The sequence below is a fragment of the Pogoniulus pusillus genome, chromosome 5, assembly GCF_015220805.1.
Source record: "Pogoniulus pusillus isolate bPogPus1 chromosome 5, bPogPus1.pri, whole genome shotgun sequence".
Classification (NCBI taxonomy): Eukaryota; Metazoa; Chordata; class Aves; order Piciformes; family Lybiidae; genus Pogoniulus; species Pogoniulus pusillus.
The window spans coordinates 40,450,697-40,474,932 of NC_087268.1; the positions used below are offsets into that span (position 1 = coordinate 40,450,697).

The window sequence follows — 24,236 nt, forward strand, 5'->3', positions numbered from 1 at the left end:
AGTTAAAATCTCACACAGTGAATACTGTAAAGGTTAACTTATTATTGCCTCACTTAGAGAAAGAATTTGATGTGAAATTATACTAACATTTTGGAGACACTTTTCTTGTGTCACTGCCTTGGTCATAAGCTACCAGGCAGGTTATGACATTCATGCATTCAGACCAGTCCTCTCTTGCTGGTGTAAATGAAGTCTGCCTCCAAATCTGCTCCTAAATGGCTTCACTGTCAGCAAATCTGATTCCTATTTCTTGAACAAGTCACACCAAGATCTACAGTTAGAAACCCTCCCTGTTGAGCAGTCTCATCCAACTCTTACCTACTGTTGCTCAGCTCCTACCCAGTCCACACATTTCTTATATATAGATACATACCTATATACACAGACACAAGGACTGCACCTTGCAAGTACTTAGCATTTACTGTACATCATAGAATGATGATTTGAACAGAAAATCATAGAATCAACCAGGTTGGAAGAGACCTCCAAGAGCATCCAGTCCAACCTAGCACCCAGCCCTAGCCAATCAACTAGACCATGGCACTCAGTGCCTCAGCCAGGCTTTTCTTGAACACCTCCAGGGACGGTGCCTCCACCACCTCCCTGGGCAGCCCATTCCAATGCCAATCACTCTCTCTGGCAACAACTTCCTCCTAACATCCAGCCTAGACCCCACCCTGGCACAATTTGAGACTGTGTCCCCTTGTTCTCTTGCTGGTTGCCTGGCAGAAGAGACCAACCCCCACCTGGCTACCGCCTCCCTTCAGGTAGTTGTAGACAGCAATGAGGTCCCCCCTGAGCCTCCTCTTCTCCAGGCTAAATAACCCCAGGTCCCTCAGCCTCTCCTCATAGGGTTTGTGTTCCAGGCCTTTCACATTTAGTATATATGAACTAAAAAGGTGTGATGGTTTAGGTGTTACCCAACTTCTCTCTCCCCCCCCCTCTTTGGAAATCACCCAGACTAGACTCAGCTGGCTCTGAAATTTTGAATGAAGCTTATATTTACAGCTAGCACAGTTTACAAGCAGATATTTACAGTATATACAGAATTGTACAAGGTAAAAGGTAATACAGAAACACAACTCCCCTCCCAGAAACCTGAGTCCCCAGGAGTGGCTCCCAGCCACCCTTCCACATTCTCCTACCCCTCTCAACCTTATCCCAGTCCCAAGGAAGAATGGAGGTTCAGCCAGGGGGTTAGGAAGCAAAGTGGATTAATCAGAGAGATGGCAGAGAGGCTAGAGAGAAGTGCAGCTCAGAGCTGGCAAGTAGAAGTGCGACTCCCTTATCTATGTTTGGATTCTTGTTCTTATACATCTCAGCAAGCCTATGAGTGAAGTAGACATGACCCTTGTTTGTCTTTCACAGCCTGTAGTCTAGTTCTTCTCACCAAAACATTCTAGCTAGCTTCAAATTAGCACAAAAGGGCCTAAAGCATATCCAGTAGTAGCCAGAGTTTGGATGAAGAGTTTTAACTTCCTTCATACTGGGTTAACTATTTCTTCAGAGGCTTACAGGTAGGCCATGTTTAGACCCATGTCAAATTTGGTTCAGGGCAATTTTCCAGTATTTTAAAGCAGAAAGGTGCTAGGTCATAGCAGACAACAACAAAACAAAACCCCAAAGAACACAACACCATGCCCAAATATAGGACAGATAGATCACCATGAGAAAAATGGAGCTTACCAGATAGTTCAGAAGTAATAAAACCACTGTGATCACCATGTCTCATATTGGAAAGGGCCAGGTGACCTTTACTGGATTGCTTATTCCATCTGCAAGAACAGGGACTGACTGGTAGAAAGAAGCCTATGTAGTAACCAAAAGAGCTGTAGAGTATGTTCACAGCATTTCTCTAAATGAGGTGTACAATCAGAAAGCCAAGGTACCATGTCTCCAGTATTTGGGGAATGAAGTTTGGGGAGGATGTCCTTTGGTTACTGAACTGTACAAGCACTCAAGATCATTTTCTTTAACATCTGTGACCAGTTCTGGCCCCCTCAATTCAAGAGAGATGTTGAGATACTGAAACGTGACCAAGAGAAGGGTGACAAAGCTGGTGAGGGGCCTGGAACACAAACCCTATGAGGAGAGGCTGAGGGAGCTGGGGGTGTTTAGCCTGGAGAAGAGGAGGCTCAGGGGGGACCTCATTGCTGTCTACAACTACCTGAAGGGAGGCTGTAGCCAGGTGGGGGTTGGTCTCTTCTGCCAGGCAACCAGCAACAGAACAAGGGGACACAGTCTCAAGTTGTGCCAGGGGAGATCTGGGCTGGATGTTAGGAGGAAGTTGTTGTCAGAGAGAGTGATTGGCATTGGAATGGGTTGCCCAGGGAGGTGGTGGAGTCACCATCCCTGGAGGTGTTCAAGAGAAGATTGGCTGAGGCACTTAGTGCCATGGTCTAGTTGACTGGATAAGGCTGGGTGCTAGGTTGGACTGAATGTTCTTGGAGGTCTCTTCCAACCTGGTTGATTCTGTGATTCTATGCAACTGTTTGTGGGCTCTTTCCTGGTCTGTGCCTCAGAGACAGAGCCACGGTAATGCCAGTTGCTGCTTTCCAAACTGAGTTGATTTTGCTAGGCAAATAGGCACAAAATTCAGCAAAGCTTGAAAACATACAACTCTGTATACAATTAAGTAGCCCAACCATTAAGATAATACTTTTATGGTCACTTTTCACGTGAAAGTGCCATCTGAAAACATTGGAGAAGCACAGGAAGTAAATAATAGGAGCTGAGGGGGGAAAAAAAAAAAAGACATTTTAAATATTAAACTAATTCAATACTTTTTACTTCCAATATGAGAAGGTTAGAAAACCATGTTGTGCTGATAACAGAAGTTATCAGATAACAAAAGTCCAGATAATTAACAACTGGACTCAAAATCCAGATGTATTCACACAGGCATTAACTGACCTCCCTATGAAGAAAGATGAGAAATCCATAGCTCAAAATGCCTGCAAATCCCATGTCTGCAGTTAACACCAAAAACCAGAAAGGTTTTATTCCAAGTTTTTACAGCAAGCATGAATTATGTATAAGGCTACTGACTGGGGAACTAGTGCATTCAAACAGGGCCAGTGGAAGCTGAAAATTTATGCTTGTTACAGAAGAATGATCAAGTTGGTGCCTGTGAAACAAAGAGATAACTACACACTGAGCACATTCATATGAGCCAGAGATATAAAAACAGTTGTCAGCAATTTCAGGATAATTCTTCCTGCTCTCAGAAAAAGATTGCTGTTTTGATGGAGAAGAAAACACAGGGTAGCAAGTAAACAGCAAAGCACTGAAGGTTACTGAAAGTAATTTGGGATAGAAGATGGAATCCAGGGACTCCCGTACCAAGCAACAGAAGCAGTGATGAAAGATGGGTTATCTGGTAAGACCAATACCTGTTTGTCGTGGACCAAGTTGAACCTGCTGCCGTTATTCATACCATGATGCAGTCACATCAGCTTCAAAAATGAAAGTCCTAACTGGAGCAAAGTATTATGGGGCTTGCAGTTCAGATTGCAACATGGGAGGCTTCCTGTTTCGATTGCTGCTTCTGGGTTCCAGCTTCTTGTGTGTGGTCTCTTTTTGTGCAGGCACAGAGGCAAAATGAGTGGGACTCAGGTAGCTGCTGGTTTTGGCTTTCTATTTTATGCTGGGTTTTTCTTCAGCAAATAGGCTAAGATAAGGTAATCATGCATTGTATTATAGATTATTGATTAGGTTATTAGCCAAGATAATTACACATTGTGCTCATGATATCTCACGTTATATTAAACTCCTTATCTCAACTCTGAGTTTTGCATGTTACTCTTCCCCTCATTTGTATTGGGAGAACAGGCAGGTTTGCCTTTGTACTAAATCACTACACTGTGGAGGATCAGTAACAAGATATTTATTTCCATTCAAAATATTTCACAAAGCTTTCTCAGAGTGAATGAGTTTCCTGCAATTGCTGAAACAAAAAAGGGGGGGCGGGGAAAAAAAGCCCCAGAGGAAGCATTTGTTAAAGGCAGAACATTCAAAGTTTCCTAGTTGTTCAGTTACTTGAAAAGAGTATGTTGCACACTGGCATATATAACTGTTCAGCCTAAGGAATTCCTGTGGGCCCTGTATAGGTATCTTCTCAGGCAGAACCAGAAGGATGCTCCTGAATAATGAGACTGCAAGAAATTACCAGCAAAAGTTCACCTGTAACTTGTTTACAGAATGAATGGGCAAACCAAAACCATGAAATGAGTAGTATGTGTCAGCCTTTCACAATATCCATAGAATTCATAGTACCCATAAGATGTGCCAACCTCAGGCTTCTTGTTCATTATGGCATGAATGACCTGAAAACACGAGACCGCCAAGCAAACATCATTACTGAGAACAGGGCATTTTAGTGATACTGGCATGAGTAAAATGTAACTGCTGATCAGTTCCAATTAGCTAGAATAATCCTGTTAGCATTAGCTCAACTGTTCATTTATAAATCTCTGCAAGCTAATTGTATTTGAAGTTCTTTCTAACACTACCTCCTTTTGTGTGGTGCTGAAAGCCTGCAAAGCACTCATCAATTGAACAGCTGATATAACAAGCAATCTTTTTTTCCCTTAACCCTTTGCAAGCTCGGTGTTACAGCAGTGCTGCTACATCAAGTTAACACATCATTTTACTGTATTTTACAATAAGCACTATTCTCTTGCCATAGAGAACACTCAAATGCTGAGTCTTGCTGACTGTTATCAATGTATAACCCTCTAAGAAAAGCAAAGGAAGAAAAAGCAACCACCTTGCTGTGGTTGACAAGCTTATAATTTAAACCACAACATGCATCCATCCATCCATAAAATCTAAAGTATATTTGCTTCTTTACTTATTGCTATTTAATTTGTACCAGATGAATATTTTGGCAAGGTATACTTGGCTGAACCACAAATAGTTGGCAACGGTGTTTCAAATTACTCAGGCAGCCTTCTTCAGCTTTGGATGAACTTTCTGATCAAATCAAAATGGACAATACAGGAAATGCAAAGAAGATTTCATTAAATAAATTTATTTGTTAAAATAATTTAACTCCAAATACAACTGCTGAGTTTGCATTGAGTTCTATGTACAATTCTTGTTTTATTTGAAACATCAAGGTTTAAACAACTGACATTGTTACAAAACAAACTGTTGCCCCCTTTTAAGTCGCCAGTTGTATTAGAGCTCAACAATTAACTGTGAAACACATTAATTCACCCCTAGGAAACTCCAAATCAACAGTGTTAAGCCTGATTCCAGAAACCACTTCAGTCTTTTCTTCAAACCCTGATCAAGAATTAACAGATGCACAACAATGCAGATAAAAGCCTCCTGCAGTTGTCAAACGTTTACTTTTGTTGCGGAGTTTCACAATTAAAGCCTAACCAGTGCTATGACAGCCACTGGTAAAAAAAAAAGAACAACAAAAATATTAAAAAACTTAAAATAAACCAAAAACCAAACATGCACAAAACCCCCCCAACCAAAATGGCTGACATCTTTAGGCAACATTCTACACAGGAAAGCAAGTACCAGCAGTTTTCCCTACAGAAAAGTCATGGCAACTGTAGCACTGGGGTTAGGGAGAGGCTAAATCCAGAACATGTCATTAGAAGTTTTTCGAAGCTCTGAAGGGGTGGGCTGGGGGATGGACACAATAGGAAAAGACAAAACAAATGAAACCCCCTCAAAAAAAAAAAAAAAAAAACTAACAAAACCCACTTAAAAAAAAAATCAAAACAAAACAAACCTCACTAAAAAAAAAACCAAAACAAAACCCAACCAAACATGGAAAGAACCCCCACAACCCCCCTCCAAGCCTCAAAACTAAGCAAAACCCACACCAAACCAAAATCCAATGTCATTATGTTTAACACTCTTTTATCAGATTCTGGTTTGCTTGCTGTGACTAGCTTTTGTGTGCATTTTTAAGGGAAAGAGGAAACAGTTTCTCTCACTATCATAGCTTAAAAGAATAAAAGTTGCAACGGTTAAAAAACCAAACCAAAACCAGAACCAACTAAGGAAACTGGAGAAACGCTGTCTTTGTAGAAAAGCACAGAGCTCTACAAGGCAGCCAAAGGAAAAGTGGGTCTTTGGAACAAATAATAATATTTTAAGGCATGTTATAAGAAACTTTCAAGGACTAGATGGGGTAATCCTGTCAGGGTAGAAATGAAACAATGACCCAAGACCAACGACTCGCGCAGGGTGGTCAGGCGGCTGCCGCGCGGCTCACGCGCCTCCCTTTCTGCTACCCCTCTATCATTTGAAACGAATCTCTGTCGAGTGCAACTGTCATTGATTCAAGCTCCACTATCTTCACATTAGTGGAAATACAAATAGTGCATAACTACTTCCTCGGAACCATACAATGGAAAACATCACTTACGCTTTCCCCCTCCCCCCTTCCCCGCCCTGCCACGCTGTGTGGTAGCTTACATATGGCCTACGTTTTTGCAAATAGAAAAGTGTAATGAAGAAACAAGATTTCTGCTAACAAAAAAAAAAAAAAAAAAGGAATGTACTGTGCAATTTTTCCTGTATTGAAAGCCCATCTGTTTTATCCTACAAACTTCATCTGAGGCTGTTCATATTGTACTTCACGCCACTTTCTTGGCGGATGAACGATCTGCGAGGCAGGATTTCGAACATCTCTCTAAATAACATTGCATAACTTTCAAATCAGTTTTAATTTGGGCTTTTTTTTGTTGGTGGTGTTTTGCTTGTAGGTTTCTTTTTGGTGCCTGTGCAGTGGATCTCACACTGACAAGCTGGTTTACAGATAGGTTGTACTACTCAGTAAATTACTTCCCGATCCAGATATTTTAAGCATTGAAATATCATTAAGATGACATCTTGCTTAAGCATGGTGGCTGACACAGTGGGTGGGCAGGGGGTAAGAGAACATTCATACCATCTAGATTAGGCATATAAATTGGGTGATTTGGAGGATCAGAATTAAAAGCCTAAGTTTGCTATATAGTCAAGGGAAAGAGGTAGGTGCCTCTAGGAGGGCGATTCAGAGCACCCAAAACGGGCATTCAGATGCCAGAAATAAATGATGTGCCTATCTCCTTAAGAGAACAAAGTACAGTAACAGAAGCTGTGTAAGGTAGATGGGAAATGGGCTACATTTACGTTCCTGTAAGGCTTCATGTTTTGCGACATCTAATGCCCTTTGATACATTGGTTGTGGAAAAGGTCTTGAAAGGTTAAGGGCAGAGATGGCCAGTTCTCTTCCATTAATATAGGATTTCCTTTAGTTAGCATCCACTGAACTGGAATTTAAAATGGTTTTTTATGTATGAAAATCTGCAAAGCATTTTCTGTTCAAATTTCCTTTGTAGCAGTTGAGAGAGTCTTTAGGAAGTTCTGCAGATGGAGGCAAAACTCTCAAACCTAACTCCAGTTAGGGCATTTCTAAGGGCCATATACACGCACACATACACGCTGAACACACATACACACACACACCCCCCAGCACCCCTGTTTTCACTCAGTTAAACACAAGGAACTACACTGTTACTGCACAAGATTGAAAAAACTCATGAAAGCATGGTGTTATTTAGACCACAGGCTCAGTGACTCTGTATTTGTATGGCAAATTTTACCTATAAAAGATCCATCTCAAGACAATCTCTCCAGTATTTAAAATCTAAACATTGTGATTGAAAACTTGTCTATACTTTGATTGTAAGACTTCAGAATAGGTATTTTTGTGCCATTAGTCATGCAAATGATAAATACTTCACTGCCATGAAACTAGCAAGTCAGAGCTCGAGCATCCTTTCAAAACAAAACACTTGCTCCCACCATTTAACACTCCAATAATTGGGGCAGCCTTCAAACAGTGTGTCAGGCAATGAAAGAGCCATTTCCACACTCACCTAAGGAATTCCAACTGTAACTATTTCACCTCTGAACCAAATGATTTCACATGGTTATTCAATTTAAGTTTTCAACATTAAAGCTATCAAATAGCAAACTCGATTTTCAAAGGTTAGTTAGGGATCACACCAGAGAACGTAGCCCTTAAAGGCAAGAAAAAAAAAAACTGTTGTCTTTTAATAAACTTAAAAATGCAGGATGTTCACACTGTCCCACGAGGTTTCTGCAGAAGGGAACATATGGATGCAACATGGCTTAGTTTTCCTTACAAGATGGTACTAGTTAATCTATTAAAGTGTTCCTTGTTAGTAAGGCTCAGCAAGTTTTTTTTTTTCAATCACAGTTGCTTCCTCCTGGTTCAGTAAAGTGATAAAGATGCTTCCTGCTTTGTAAACAGAGGGTTTGTTTGGCTTTTTGCAGACCAAAACCTGAAGCAATCCTCCATTTCTGAGCAGCAAAATGAAAGATTTAAAACATTCCAATGCCAGACTCTTTCTCCACCCGTCGTTTGTTTTCAGATCTTGCTTCTCATTCCACACACTGATCCAACGTTTTCCATTTTGAGATGTGGGATAAAGTGTAGAAATAATAGCATTAATTTTGAAAAAAAATCCAAACTATATAGGTCTCTGGTAGTCTCTTCCTCTAACACTCTCAGAAGTTCTGGTGAAATCAACATATTTGACTGAACAAACTTGGCCACAAGTGATAGCACATGTCCCAAAGCACGATAAGCAGAAAGACTTGGCTCTCCTTTTGCACTTATGCTAGCTCTGAATGATCTTCAGAGATACTCTCTCCACTGCTCGTTTCCCATGTCCAAAAGTGTTCCAACTTCTTCAGAAATGGTTGCTGTTGGTGTCCGACACAACACAGGTACACTTGACTGGAACAACCCTGTAGATTGGCTGGCTATGCCACGAAATTGCAGGTGTTCAAAGGGAAAAGAATGGGTGAGGTGTGGTCATTTAACCCAATTATATTCAGAGTCAGTGATTGACTTTCAATGCTCAGCTCTGAGTTAATGTTGCTACTTCACTACAGATGTATTTCAAGTGACCCACAAACCAGGAAGTGAAGTAGACAGTTTTACCACCTTACAAAATGAAGTCCAGGTTAGGTCGTTTTTAATGCTATTGTATATTACACGCAGAACAGCATGGATCATCTTTGTCTGGCTGTGCTGCATAGTTCATTTGTCTAACAATTTCAGCAAAGAGCTCATCCACCATTGTTTTACTTTTAGCAGAGGTCTCCATGAAGGGGCAGCCCCATTCTTCAGCTAAGGCTCTGCCTTCACTTGATGATACTTCTCGCTCACTTTCCAGGTCCACTTTATTACCAACCAGAATTACTGGCACCTTCTCATACCTACGATTTAAAAACAAAACCAAAAGCAACAGTTACATTTTAAAAGCAGTGATATTCTAAATGTAAACATCTATTTGCAGACAGTATAGACCCAGCAGGAAAGACATTTGGATGATCTTAAAGTTTTATGTTGAAAAAACCCCACGCTTTGAGGATTTTGCATTGTAGCAATTTGTTGCGCATCTTTCTTATCAGAGCTTTCTGAGGTTTCTAGGGAATGCTTCCTCCCTTGAATTTTTTTTTCTCACCAGGAAATCTGTCAGCAACACTTCCACACTACAGAAGTTAGGAATATAGTAATATTTTATGCTGGCAATCTCAGCTAGAGTGTAAGAAAAGGATGCGTGTCCAGTCCTCCCTCCAACATTCAGCTCTCCTCTGAACAGGGATGTCGTATTTTCTGCTTGAGATAAGGATGCATCATTCTCCTTTTCAAGGGGACATTTATCTCTGGTTAAGATATATGGAACTCTCAGATTAGCAATAAAAGGGAGGAAAGCAAAGAACTAGTAAATATGCTGGAAATTTCAGGAAATATATCCTACTTCAACTATTGTACAGACACCAAAGTATTGTTACGTAAAGTATGTATTAGCTAGTACAGAATACATAACACTCTTCCAACATTCACATCACTATGCCAATTAAACAAGATGGAAAGAAAAAGGATATAGTTCTAGGACATACTATCATAGTTCTGCTTCATAATCAACTTGGACAGCATACTAGATCATGTAAGCTATGAAGGAATGTATTACTTTGCACCTTGACAAATGCTGTTAAGCATTAAAATGCCTTTTTTTCCTTTTAAATCATTCTCACACATAAACCTTCAGACATGGAACTAAGGAAATGTTCAGTCAGGTTTAAAATTTACATATTTGCCACAGCAGAGAAGAAAACATTGAGCTTATTTCCAAAATACTTTTATATGAGCTCTCATGAAAGTAACAAGGACTGAGAGAAAATCTCATCATGGTTTTTAGCACTTACACTAAACAAAGAGCTAAGAGAAACAAGGTGGTTCCCTTTTGATGTAGACCTGATTTTCTGCTTCATAGTAGCTTAGTAGTGCTACTTGGAGCCAAATCACTTGACTAAGACTGAGCTGTGGACGGAAAACTGTCCCAAGTTGACACTTGCAGGAGTTGAAGATGTCACTGTTCTTAAGCCACCTACTACTCCTCCTTCATCCCTTCCACCTGCCCTCCTTGCCTCCAAGGCAGGGCAGCAAGAGCAAAGCTGGTGCATGTTCCTCGGGTGGTTGAGGGAAACATCCAGCAGCTTATCAAGCATGAATAAACTCAGCTGTCAAGATCCTGCACTGGAACAGAGTATCTCCATGTTCCTGTTGCCTCTATTGCAGTGACAGTGGGATTCCAGTCAGAGAGGATACAAGGGCAGTAATTTCTCAAACCACCTCAGCAATTCTTACATTACCCTATCAGTATCAAAAACTGTGTCAGAAGATACATCTGAAATTCTCTATTTTGTGATGTCTCTTTGCTAACTAGGGGTATACAATTTAATCCACACTTTAGGGCCATGGTAAGAATCATAAAGGATTCCCTTCACTATTTGTTCTATCCTCTCTCACCATCTGAAGAGACACAATCCATTTCTTACTCTGTGCATACACAGTATTTAGCACAACGAGACATTTGGAACTCCTGCAAAGCTAAGCTGCCATTGATTAAGTTCCAAAATACACACAAGCATCTTGAAATCTGCCCTCCTGCATTTAAACACACGACAGCATAGTCTTTAATTACATAAGATGGATGGCATTCAACAGATAAAAGAAATACTGGGTTGCTGTTGTATCTTTAGAGTTCAGATGCATGGCTCCTATTGTTTTCATTGCACAGCACTAAAAACCCTTCAGTGACAGGGCAATCAGGTATGCCTGCATTGTGATTCTTGATATCTGAGGGCCCCAAACTTCCCCTTGCCACTCCTTTGGGTATTCTCAATCTTCTCAATTTTACCAGGAGGAAAACCCGACAAATTCAAAGCAGCAGCAGCAAAGAAGTAGATGAGCCAGAATTAAAACATCAGACTGTCTCTCTCCTCGTTCTGCAAGATCACTCCAATGTACTGAGAAGCATCAGAAGAAAGAAAACCCCACACTTGCTGCAGATTTATAGCCAGTTCAACTGAGGTATTAAAGTGCTTAAAAAAGGAAAAGCTGAGCAACTAAATAGCTGAGGATGTGTCTACTGTAAACGCTCAGCACCTGGGAAATGGAGCAGAGGAAACAGTGAAGTTCTGTACTGCAGAACAAGGAACTGATGAGCTGACAGGAGAGATATGAAAGGTCTAATTTAACTTATTTGCACAGAACCATCAAGGAAATATTATGTGGAACAGATAGAAGCCCTTTCCTGTATTGCTTTTTCCTGCTTTGTCTATTGCATTTACCCTATTCACTACTTATTTCATCACCTAAAATGAGATGGGAATTCTACAGTCAATGGCCCTATTCATTTCATAACCTAGATTCACCAAATAACCACTTTACAACATTAAGTTGTTTAACACAACGTTTCTGAAAAACTCTCATTATGCCAAATGCCTCCTCACAGGACAGGAATAAAGTTACTCTTGCAAAATACATCTTTGTATGACCTAAATTTTGAGTAATCAACTCTGTGGAGAAAATACTTTTTAATATATATGTATATTCTGTGTGACATACATTCTATATTTATATAATTAGATATAAATAGATATACAATCATGCCTGCCTGTAATATATATAGAAACTAATATGTAAACACACAAAGCCATGCAATTTGTCTTTCTATATATAAATTTAAGTATCCACTATCCAGAATAATGGAGGTTGGAATATGCCAAAATAGGAAAAACTGAGCACAAGACTGGCTTTGTTATGGTCTGGAACCACTGTTAGTCCTGGTTCATTATTAGTCCTGCTGGGCCCAGCCCTCTTCAATATCTTCATTGATGATCTGATGTCCAACATCAGGAAGTTTGCAGATGATACTAAGGTAGGAGCAGGTGTGGAGCTCTTGGAGGGTAGGAGAGCCCTGCAGAGGGACAGTGCCAGGCTGGAGAGGTGTGGGCAGAGGCCAATGAGACTGAACAAGGCCACATGCAGGGTTCTGCACTTTGGCCACAACAACCCCAAGCAGTGATACAGACTGAGGACAGAGTGGCTGAGAGCAGCCAGGCAGAAAGGGACCTGGGGGTACTGGTAGATAGTAGCTGAAGATGAGCCAGCAGTGTGCCCAGGTGGCCAAGAGAGCCAATGGCATCCTGGCCTGCATCAGGAACAGTGTGGCCAGTAGGACAAGGGAGGTTATTCTGCCCCTGTACTCAGCACTGGTCAGGCCACACCTTGAGTACTGTGTTCAGTTCTGGGCTCCTCAATTCAAGAAAGATGTTGAGATACTGAAACGTGTCCAGAGAAGGGCAACAAAGCTGGTGAGAGGCCTGGAACACAAACCCTATGAGGAGAGACTGAGGGAGCTGGGGGTGTGCAGCCTGGAGAAGAGGAGGCTCAGTGCAGAGCTCATTGCTGTCTGCAACTACCTGAAGGGAGGCTGTAGCTAGGTGGGGGTTGGTCTCTTTTCCCAAGCACCCAGCAATAGAACAAGGGGACACAGTCTCAAGTTGTGCCAGGGGAGGTCTAGGCTGGATGTTAGGAGAAAGTTGTTGCCAGAGAGAGTGATTGGCATTGGAATGGGCTGCCCGGGGAGGTGGTGGAGTTGCCATCCCTGGAGCTGTTCAAGGCAGGATTGGACGTGGCACTTGGTGCCATGGTCTAGCCTTGAGCTCTGTGGTAAAGGGTTGGACTTGATGATCTGTGAGGTCTCTTCCAACCTTGGTGATACTGTGATCTCCCTACACTGCCAGAATGTCCCGCCTTAGTACCCTAGCTCAATGCTGTCCTTGCTACAGCTGCTAATCTTGACAGAGAAAACTTCTGCCTGCTTTTGGAGGTTCCACTTGCACTTCACAGAGCTTTGGACTGGCCAGATACTGCTACACTCACTGCTGAGACAGCGTGCAGCAGCACAGGCTTACAACAGGAAAGGACAATGTCTCAGATGATTCTAACGGAGTTTGAAGGGAACAACATAACCTCTTTCTCACAGACTCTTCACCCTGTCAAATTCACTGTCTCAAGAAGAAGATAATTTCTTTACAGTGGGAAATGGCCTTGCAACACCCAAGCAGCAATGCAGAATCCTTCCATACAACCATAAAAACACAATACATTAATTTACAGATTCCTCAAAAAGCTTCAAACAGAATTTTACCTGCTCACAAAGTAGTGCAGCGAAAGAGCCTAAAACCTCACCACCCATCCTAGATGCTGCTGCCATCATGGGATGTATGAAAGCTAAGCTCAGCCCATTACAGGAGCAGTGCAGCCCATCTCCCCCTGCCTGTCCCCTCTTGGTGCCAGAGGAGTGGCACAGCTCTGCTCACTGTTCCTGCAGCAGAAAGATCCAGTTTTCTTAGTACCACTGAAAAGCTTGGAGCAGCACTGATCATTCCTAACGAAAAGCATGAGGACCACAAGAAAATGAGAACTGCTGCCAGCTTCTTCTGTATCAGTGCAGTGTGCATTCTAGGGCAAACACCACAGCAGAGCCTCTAAGAAATACACTAAAATGCAACACAGCAACGTTTGACTTTTCAAGACCCCTTCAGGAATACATTTTTGCAAGACCAATTACATGTTCTTGCAGAACATGTTTAGAGAACATTGTCATTCACTCTATTGAAATAATCTATTTTAAGCTCCAACATGAGATACCAAGCAGCAGCAATTCCTGAAAAGATAACACAACTGCCCTCACTTATGGCCCCATGAAAGGCACTAGTGCAGAGTTAAATACCATCCCATCTAGGCTACTGCTACTGGCAAGACACAGCTATTGCTCCATAAAAAGACAAATGGTATGCATTTCTCAGTGCTAGATAACTATTCAGTGCTAAATCTCACTCTGTTATCCCTCTTCAAGGAGATGGCCACAGTAATCCCTGTTTTCCTGAGCACAAACACCATAGCCATATAAAAATCAACAAACACTGACTTCAAATGTTTTATAGGGCCCATCTATGCACCACTGACCACAAAGCCATTCCATGGCATGCAGCAATAGCTTCTAAATTTTATCATCCCTCACACAGCACATACATATTAACCTAAGCAGAAATGTGGATGATGTGTACATTGAAGAACACCCTAAAACATTTAGAAAACTTTGGTGTGAATGGTACATAAACAATCTTCAGAAATGATTACCTCTCCTCCTACCTCAGATGTTAATTCAGTCAGTATCTGATATCCTATCTGAATCTTTTTCACAGGGTGCTTCTCAGATTTCAGGTTAGAGCTGCCCTTTGATGAGCAGTGAAAACACCGACAGAGCTGGTAAGGGGCCTGAACACAAAGCCTATGAAGAGAGGCTGAGGGAGCTGGGGGTGTTTAGCCTGGAAAATAGGAGGCTCAGGGGGGACCTCATTGCTGTCTACAACTACCTGAACGGACATTGTAGCCAGGTGGGGTTGGCCTCTTCTCCCAGGCAACCAGCAACAGAACAAGGGGACACAGTCTCAAGTTGTGCCAGGGGAGGTCCAGGCTGGATGTTGGGAGGAAGTTGTTGCCAGAGAGAGTGATTGGCATCGGAATGGGCTGCCCAGGGAGGTGGTGGAGGCACCGTCCCTGGAGGTGTTCAAGCAAAGCCTGGCTGAGGCACTTAGTGCCATGGTCTAGTTGACTGGATAGGGCTGGGTGCTAGGTTGGACTGGATGATCTTGGAGGTCTCTTCCAACCTGGTTGATTCCATGACTATATGATGACAAAAAATATGTACAAGACAAATAAACAGATCTCATTCCCTTAAGCTGTACTAGAGATGGCTCAGTATCCCCACACTGGGAGTGCAAGGGACAAGTGAGCTGAACCAGCACAGCAGAAAATTTCAGAAAGTTCAAACAGGTTCTTGCTTTCACATTTCAGAGTCTGGAAGTGTTTCATTTTGGGCTAGTTTGAGCCTAGCTAGAATGTTTTGGTGAGCACAACATTACAGGTTGTGGAAGGAAAACAATGGTGATGTCTACTTCCCTCATAGGTTTGCTGAGAGGTATAAGAACAAGAAAAAAACCCCATAGGTAACCACTTCTGCTGCTGGAGAGCTTGGAGCTGCATCTCTTTTCTAATCTCACCCTCTGTTTCTTTACTTAACCCACTTTGCTTCCTACCCCCCTGGCCGAACCTCCATTCTTCCTTGGGACTGGGGTAAGGTTGAGAGGGGTAGGGGGAAGGTGAAGGAGAGGGTGGGAGCCCCTCCTGGGGACTCAGGTTTCTGTGAGTGCTGCTGTGTTTCTGTGTTACCTTTTATCTTGTGTATACAACTGTATATATTGTAAATATCTGCTTGTACATTGTGCTAAGCTGTAAATATAAAGCTTCATTCAATTTCCAGAGCTGGCTGAGTCTAGTCTGGGTGATTTCCAAAGTGTAGGGGGGTAGGGAAAACCCAAACCATTACAGATCTTTTCTAGAACTTTTGTATGAGCTTCACATCGGAGCCAAGCATGTACAGCTAAAGTGCAAAAACTTCCTGTGCAATAAAAACAACTTATAAGGCAAAAAGAGTGTATTCTTAAACTACTTCTTATAACTAGCTTAAGTTCAGTTGAAGTTTATGGCTGTACTTGTTAAATACTGGGACCACTGAAATGTAAAGGTATCTATCCATGACAACTACTCCTAATCTTCAAAAGGTGTTTCCAGTACTCAAACCAACTTTATCACCTTCTTCTACAACACAGGGTGTCTTTTTCTTCTGACTGTATTTACAGATTCACAGATTGCATTGGGTTGGAAGGGACCCTCAAAGGTAATCTTCTCCAACCCCCCTGTGGTGGGGGCAGGGACATCTCCAACTATATCAGGCTGCTAAGGGCTGCATCGAGTCTGAAACGCTATCAAAAGTGGTAGCTTCAAACAGCAACACAATTGAAGGGGTAAAGATATCAGGGACAATGATGTAAATAATTTCAGAAAGTCAGTAAAAAGAATTATTCTTCATTTCAGACTGTGTGGCAAGAATCTTGCTGAAATACATAGTGAAAGAATTCTGGGCAATATGAAATAGAATACCACAAAGTACAGTGAAATCCATTAGTCTGTTCACAGATTTATAAACAAATATTACTAAACATTTCCTAATGTAACTTGCAAACTTTGATTGCCTGAAGTAAAATCTGTCATTACTTGAAGTTTCTTCAGCTAGGGAAAGCACATAGTCCAAGTGTACCTATTCAGACTTCTCCTTATCCCTTTCACACAGTTCAATGCAGAATCCTCCATCGTTAAAACTCCCATCAGCTTCAGAGGACAAGAAAAGACACACAGTATTCCTTAGCTTAAATTCTGAGCCTCTCAAATGTCTGAATGAGAGGAAGCAAGACTTGTCAAGGGGAAAACAAAGCATCAACTCTTTGTTGAAAGCTGTCAATTCTTCAACCAAAGCATGGGAAAGGAACAAAAAAGGTACTTCTAAAGCAATTGCTGCCTTTTCTGAAGAAATTCATCTAGAGAAGGCATTTCACTTTCTCCAAGAGCTCCTTCACTTTCTGCAGAGCTGTATCTATTCCATGGAGTCCCAGCAATGAAGATGCAACTATGCTTGTATAGAACGTATCAGGAGAGAGATATGTAAATCTAATAAGGTTTCTGTAAAGTTTGAGTACTTTGCTCTTTAATGAAAATCACAGCTTCTCAGGTGAATCCACAGAGGACACCTATAAACCTCCCACCACTCTGAAGAATCCACACAGGGCACCTATAAACCTCCCACCACTCTGAAGAATCCACACAGGACACCTATAAACCCCCCACCACTCTGAAGAATCCACACAGGACACCTGTAAACCCCCCACCACTCTGAAGAATCCACACAGGACACCTATAAACCCCCCACCACTCTGAAGAATCCACACAGGACACCTTTAAACCCCCCACCACTCTGAAGAACCCACTCAGGGCACCTATAAACCCCCCACCACTCTGAAGAATCCACACAGGACACCTATAAACCCCCCACCACTCTGAAGAACCCACTCAGGGCACCTATAAACCCCCCACCACTCTGAAGAATCCACACAAGGCACCTATAAACCTCCCACCACTCTGAAGAATCCACACAGGACACCTGTAAACCCCCCACCACTCTGAAGAATCCACACAGGACACCTATAAACCCCCCACCACTCTGAAGAATCCACACAGGGCACCTATAAACCCCCCACCACTCTGAAGAATCCACACAGGGCACCTATAAACCCCCCACCACTCTGAAGAATCCACACAGGACACCTTTAAACCCCCCACCACTCTGAAGAACCCACTCAGGGCACCTATAAACCCCCCACCACTCTGAAGAATCCACACAAGGCACCTATAAACCTCCCACCACTCTGAAGAATCCACACAGGACACCTATAAACCCCCCACCACTCTGAAGAATCCACACAAGGCACCTATAAACCTCCCACCACTCTGAAGAATCCACACAGGACACCTATAAACCCCCCACCACTCTGAAGCAAACAAGTCATTCCAGCTTAACAATTAATTGCATTTAATATTCAATATTTTAAGCCATATTGTGTAAGGATTTAATTACTTAACCATAATTCCACTAAAAAATAGTCTAATAATAGTTTTTTTTATAAAGAAGTAGCTGTTAAAGAGCTTATTGGAAGTCCCACTGCAACTAGGTGGCTGAGTCATGAATTAGTTTGCACATGGCCTAATTGCAGGACTGGGGATCTAATCTTTTATTCTAAGCTTTGACATGGATTCCTTAGACAGCCTTTGGGAAAGAAACTCTTCACATGGACAGACTAAGGTATAAAAAGTCAGGATAAATGAACTTACTCACAGGGCAGCAAATTAAATATGAACTGTAAAACAACATGGAGACTAATTTTAGAGTAATAAATAACCACCACACCATATCTCTTTTGAGATGGTTTCAGAAACTGTGTTCTTACACCTGAAACTTTCTGAAATAATCCCCTAACATAAAATGCTTGAAAACCAGTTCAGCTCTGTGGTTGTTACAGCAAGTTTACAATTTGCAGTTTGGTTTCAAGGCTTAGGCAAAGTCTCAACCAATGTCAGTTTTGATGAAATTGTTTGGTAGGCTCACCCTTGGTACTGTGCTTCTAAGAAATTAAATAGTTCTTTTTCAAGCATAAGCCCAACAGGAACAAAAAAAAGCCAAAAAACACTCAAAAAACCCAATCCCAAACAATGTAAGGAAGCACTATACACAAGCAGACAAATATTAACTTCCCAACTGCTGCTATAAACAGTTTTCAGCCAAAGCACTTGAACACATTATTTCCAGGCAGCTTATATCTTGGGCAGTTCAAGGAACAAGAACTGTGTATGGTACTAACCCATACATATACTCAAAGGTCATAAAACAAACCTAAATTCCTTTGCTGTAACAGAGGCAACAGAATGATGCATATAATTTCTGTATGAAAGACACCAAAGAACTTTCCAAGTCATTGCCAATCACATCATTGAGAAATCATTATCTATAGAGGATTGTCCATATCTGAGATCTCATGAGGCAGTAAGAATAATGAAGAACTTCTCCCACGTGTTCAGCCTGCTTTGGTGAGTCACTGTAGTTACAGCCTGTCTTCAGCTCTGTCACCCAATTCAGTGGTACAATAGCAAGGATATCTGAATATTCAATGGCTTGGCAGCACATCCTATGGGATATGACCTGGATGAGGGGATTGAGTCCAGCATCACTAAGTTTGCAGATGACACCAAGCTAGGAGCAGGTGTGGATCTGTTGGAGGGTAGGAGAGCCCTGCAGAGGGACCTGGACAGGCTGGATGGGTGGGCAGAGGCCAATGGGAGGAGATTTAACAAGGCCAAGTGCAGGGTTCTGCACTTTGGCCACAACAACCCCAACCAGTGCTACAGGCTGGGGACAGAGTGGCTGGAGAGCAGTCAGGAGGAAAGGAACCTGGGGGTACTGATAGATAGTAGCTGAAGATGAGCCACCAGTGTGCCCAGGTGGCCAAGAGAGCCAATGGCATCCTGGCCTGCATCAGGAACAGTGTGGCCAGTAGGACAAGGGAGGTTATTCTGCCCCTGTACTCAGCACTGGTCAGGCCACACCTTGATTCCTGTGTCCAGTTCTGGGCTCCTCAATACAGGAGAGATGTTGAGATACTGAAACTTGACCAAGAGAAGGGTGAGAAAGCTGGTGAGGGGCCTGGAACACAAACCCTATGAAGAGAGGCTGAGGGAGCTGGGGGTGTTTAGCCTGGAGAAGAGGAGGCTCAGGGGGGACCTCATTGCTGTCTACAACTACCCGAAGGGAGGCTGTAGCCAGGTGGGGGTTGGTCTCTTCTCCCAGGCAACCAGCAACAGAACAAGGGGACACAGTCTCAAGTTGTGCCAGGGGAGGTCTAGGCTGGATGTTAGGAGGAAGTTGTTGTCAGAGAGAGTGATTGGCATTGGAATGGGCTGCCCAGGGAGATGGTGGAGTCGTCGTCCCTGGAGGTGTTCAAGCAAAGCCTGGCTGAGGCACTTAGTGCCATGGTCTGGTTGACTGGATAGGGCTGGGTGCTAGGTTGGAGTGGATGATCTTGGAGGTCTCCTCCAACCTGATGGATTCTATGATTCTATTATTCACTTAGTTCCTAACTCTGTATTTAATTTGCATTAAAAGAAGCTTAGTTGTCAAGAAAACCATCAACAGATTATGAGGCAGAGTGTGGTTGCTTACATACAAAGTTCTTGCTCAAAATTTCCAGTCTCTGAACACCTAATTTTGTTTTAAAACTGTGGCTGACTGTAGGAATGGCTCAGCATACTGAAATTTATTTCAGTAATAATACAGTATTTTCAGTATAATATATAATTCAATATAAGAATTCAGGACAATACAAGGCCATGTATTTAACTATTTAAACTTTGTGTCCATAATTGAAAAGTATTCTTAATGACTGTACTGGTTTTCTGACCTTCAGTATTTCTTCAGCCATATGCCATACTAATAATATATTATATTCCAATAGAATTAGTATGACTGGATAAATCTGCAGGACCTACAAATTTGAGCCATGGAACACATGGAAGATACTCAAATTAATAAAGTCTTGAAAAGGATAATTCTTTAAAATAATTGCTTTTTCAGACATAGAATCAACCAGGTTGGAAGAGACCTCCAAGATCATCCAGTCCAACCTAGCACCCAGCCCTATCCAGTCAACTAGACCATGGCACTAAGTGCCTCAGACAGGCTTTGCTTCAACACCTCCAGGGACAGGGACGGTGCCTCCACCACCTCCCTGGGCAGCCCATTCCAATGCCAATCACTCTCTCTGACAACAACTTCCTCCTAACATCCAGCCTACACTTCCCCTGGCACAACTTGAGACTGTGTCCTCTTGTTCTGGTCCTGGTTGCCTGGCAGAAGAGAACAACCCCCACCTGGCTACAGCCTCCCTTCAGGTAGAATCATAGAATCAACCAGGTTGGAAGAGACCTCCAAGATCATCCAGTCCAACCTATCACCCAGCCCTAACCAATCAACTAGACCATGGCACTAAGTGCCTCATCCAGTCTTTTCTTGAAGACCCCCAGGGACGGTGCCTCCACCACCTCCCTGGGCAGCCCATTCCAATGGGAAATCGCTCTCTCTGTGAAGAAGTAGTTGTAGACAGCAATGAGGTCCCCCCTGAGCCTCCTCTTCTCCAGGCTAAACAACCCCAGCTCCCTCAGCTTATCTTCATAAGAACTTATTAGACTTCACCCTCTGATACACTGCATAAAACATTAAGTGTCAAGCAAGAAGAGAGCTGACAGCTATTTAAGAGATGCAGGCTCAGTTCCATACTCTGCTACAGTTTTCCCATGCTATTTCTAGCAAGGTGCTTGAACTCCGTTCTCCACGTGAAGAAAATGACAGATGCCAGCTTTAATGTTTACAGCAGGTACACACTTCTGAGATCTTCCATACTTAGCAATGGAGACAATCTGAACACCTCGAAGGATGCAGTAGCAATTTTGCTTTCTCCTCAACAGAATACCCTGCACCCCAGCTATTCTCATCAGGAAGCTATGTAAGACCACAAACCTTAGGTTTTCTTTATAAGTACTGAGAACAGATATGTTAGGGCAGATTCTGTGCCAAGATCCAACTTCCCAGTAGGAAGAAAAAAGCTATTGGATTAGGTGTGTGTCAAATAAGAAGAACACTAGCCTGGGGGACAAAGCTAACGTTGTTACCTCACTTCAGCACCACTGGCTTGAGCAGGAGCTGCAAGGGCTAACAATAACTTACAACATATGCTGACACTGAGGGTTTTTCTTCTCTCCTACTTATCTGTTCAAAACTTCTACAGAATCAAAAAGCCTTCTTATTTGGGCAGTGTGGGATTGACCAGGTACCTTTGCAAAGGCAATGAAAAATGCAGATAGCTATTTAAAGCAATATAAGCACATCAAATAGCAAATGGATGGATTTTAAGTTGTTCATACCTTAATTCATTGCTGTATTCATTACCCTTTTTTCTCACCAAACGTGCTTTGTCACAGAAAATGTCTCTCAGAAGTTTATCCCTTGACATGCAAACTTTTAGATGAACTACTGCCATATTTTTAAAGCTGGGAGGAAAAGGAAGCATTGACAAAGCTGGGAGGAAAAGAAGGAAAGCAACTGCATTTGTACCCATTTGGATACAAAGTTGATGCCTGTAGCTGGGCTAAAGCAAAATCTGAGACAAAAACATCATTAATACTTTGTCTGGAGAAACTTCAGCACCATCCAGCCCTTCTATAAAGCACAAAGTCTGGGAAGCAATTTATGAGGACAACAGGAGGTCTACTTTCTTAAAGATTCAGTCAATGCTGGTATTTAAAGCTCTAGTTTTTCCTTCTGCCTACAACTCCTCTCCTTACCATTGTACAACCCATAATTGTAATAACTGATAAAAATCCTACTGCAACATTTAAACTATTCTAATAGGATTTTCCCTAGCTAATTGAAAATAGACTTTTACAGTCTTCAAGAACAGGCCTAACAATTAATTCAGAAACCTTCTTAAGTAGCATCATCTGCTTCTGCAGGATTAGAGCTCAGAAATTACTGTGTTGTGTCATCCAGTCAGAACCACACAGAACACCACGTCAAATTAAGCATCTTCTTACTCCAAGAAGTCAAAGCTGCTGACTTTCATAGAATCATAGAATCAACCAGGTTGGAAGAGACCTCCAAGATCATCCAGTCCAACCTAGCACCCTGCCCTATCCAATCAACTAGACCATGGCACTAAGTGCCTCATCCAGTCTTTTCTTGAAGACCCCCAGGGACGGTGCCTCCACCACCTCCCTGGGCAGCCCATTCCAATGGGAAATCACTCTCTCTGTGAAGAACTTCCTCCTAACATCCAGCCTATACCTACCCTGGCACAACTTGAGACTGTGTCCCCTTGTTCTATTGCTGGTTGCCTGGGAGAAGAGGCCACCCCCCACCTGGCTACAATGCCCCTTCAGGTAGTTGTAGACAGTAATAAGATCACCCCTGAGCCTCAACCCAGATCTAGCCTTAGAAAACATATGCAACCCTGGATCACAAAATTCACCTCTGACAAAGCGATTGCCACCATCTGGTCTGTAGAACTGAGCATTACTTAGTGGATGCAAACTACATTTCCATAGTGGCTTTTATTTACTCCTAGAATTATCTGACCTATTCCAGCAAACCTTGCTTCAGGTCACTAAAACATAAGTAAAATAAAAAGAATGGATTAAGAGGCCAACAACCTGGCATAAATTTCCTACTCTCCCACCAATCCCTACGTAGAAGCTAAGTCAGATAGCAGAGTTTATAAGATATTGCACAGTCTGAAGAGAATTGGTGTTTATAGTATATAACAGACACTTCTTTGTTGCCCTAGTAACCGAAGAAGAACGCAGCCTAATGGCCTTCAAGCTAATAAAAATATCCTACAATACACATAAGGAAACCCTGCAAAAAAGTGCTCTGTTGAGAAAGATTTTCATCACAATAATATGATCAGGCTACAACTTGGGGTATTTTTCAGAAGAGAGACTATTCTACAGAAGCTCTAAGCAAGTGGCCACACTGGTATAAGTGAATGAATTTATGAGAGAGCAGTACAAGTTCCATCATCTTCTCATTTACTTCAGAAGTAGTATTATGACTTTATACCTTTTTGACTACAGTCAAACCTTCTTTTAATAACATTTGTCATCAACAAAGAACAAACAGACATGAATCTAAAGGCCTTGACTAGTTTCATTAGCAGATGCTCTGGAAGTCTCTTCACTTCTGTTTTGTTTCTACCAGAATATTTGACTTGAGAAAGAAAAGCTTTCTGTCATGACTTCACAAAGATCTTAGTTCTTGTCCCTTCTCCTACACAACAACTTATCTAATTACCATAAGCTTGGTTTAAATAGTTGGAATGTCTGAACAAACAGGTTGTCCTCTCCAGCTTTCAGAAGTGACCTCCATTAACAACTCCACTTTGTAACACTACAAATCAGATTCAAAAACCAGCACATCAGCTAATTAAATGAAACTGTTTTCATGTCTAAATATGAATACATATACTAAATAAGAGCTTCCAAAGTCATAGTGGAGGGGGTTGCTTGTTCATTTTGTTGGTTTGAACCTTTTTAAAAGTAAGTTTTGGCTTAGCTTTGAGTATAGAATACTGCTCCCCAGCATACTCATCCCTAGGAGATGAATATACAGTATGATTTATTGATAACCTCTCTATTTTGAGCACAAACTTCAGAAATAATTTTCTTATTATCTTTTCCCCACAATAAGGCAGGTAAAAAAAAAATAACTTGAGGCACTTAGTGCCATGGTTTAGTTGATTGGGCAGGGCTGGGTGCTAGGTTGGACTGGATGATC

At 42.1% G+C, this 24,236-nt stretch overlaps 1 protein-coding gene across 1 annotated transcript in view; it reads right to left on the reverse strand.

Annotated features, from left to right (window-relative positions):
• Positions 1-5,016: 5,016 nt before the first annotated feature.
• The window catches only part of RAP2A (RAP2A, member of RAS oncogene family), a 36,840-nt gene continuing 17,620 nt past the window's right edge, over positions 5,017-24,236 (reverse strand). Inside the window, exon 2 of the mRNA XM_064143866.1 lies at positions 5,017-9,264. Coding sequence (XP_063999936.1) covers positions 9,027-9,264 — 238 coding nt within the window. The 3' untranslated portion in view covers positions 5,017-9,026. The remainder of the gene's footprint in view (positions 9,265-24,236) is intronic.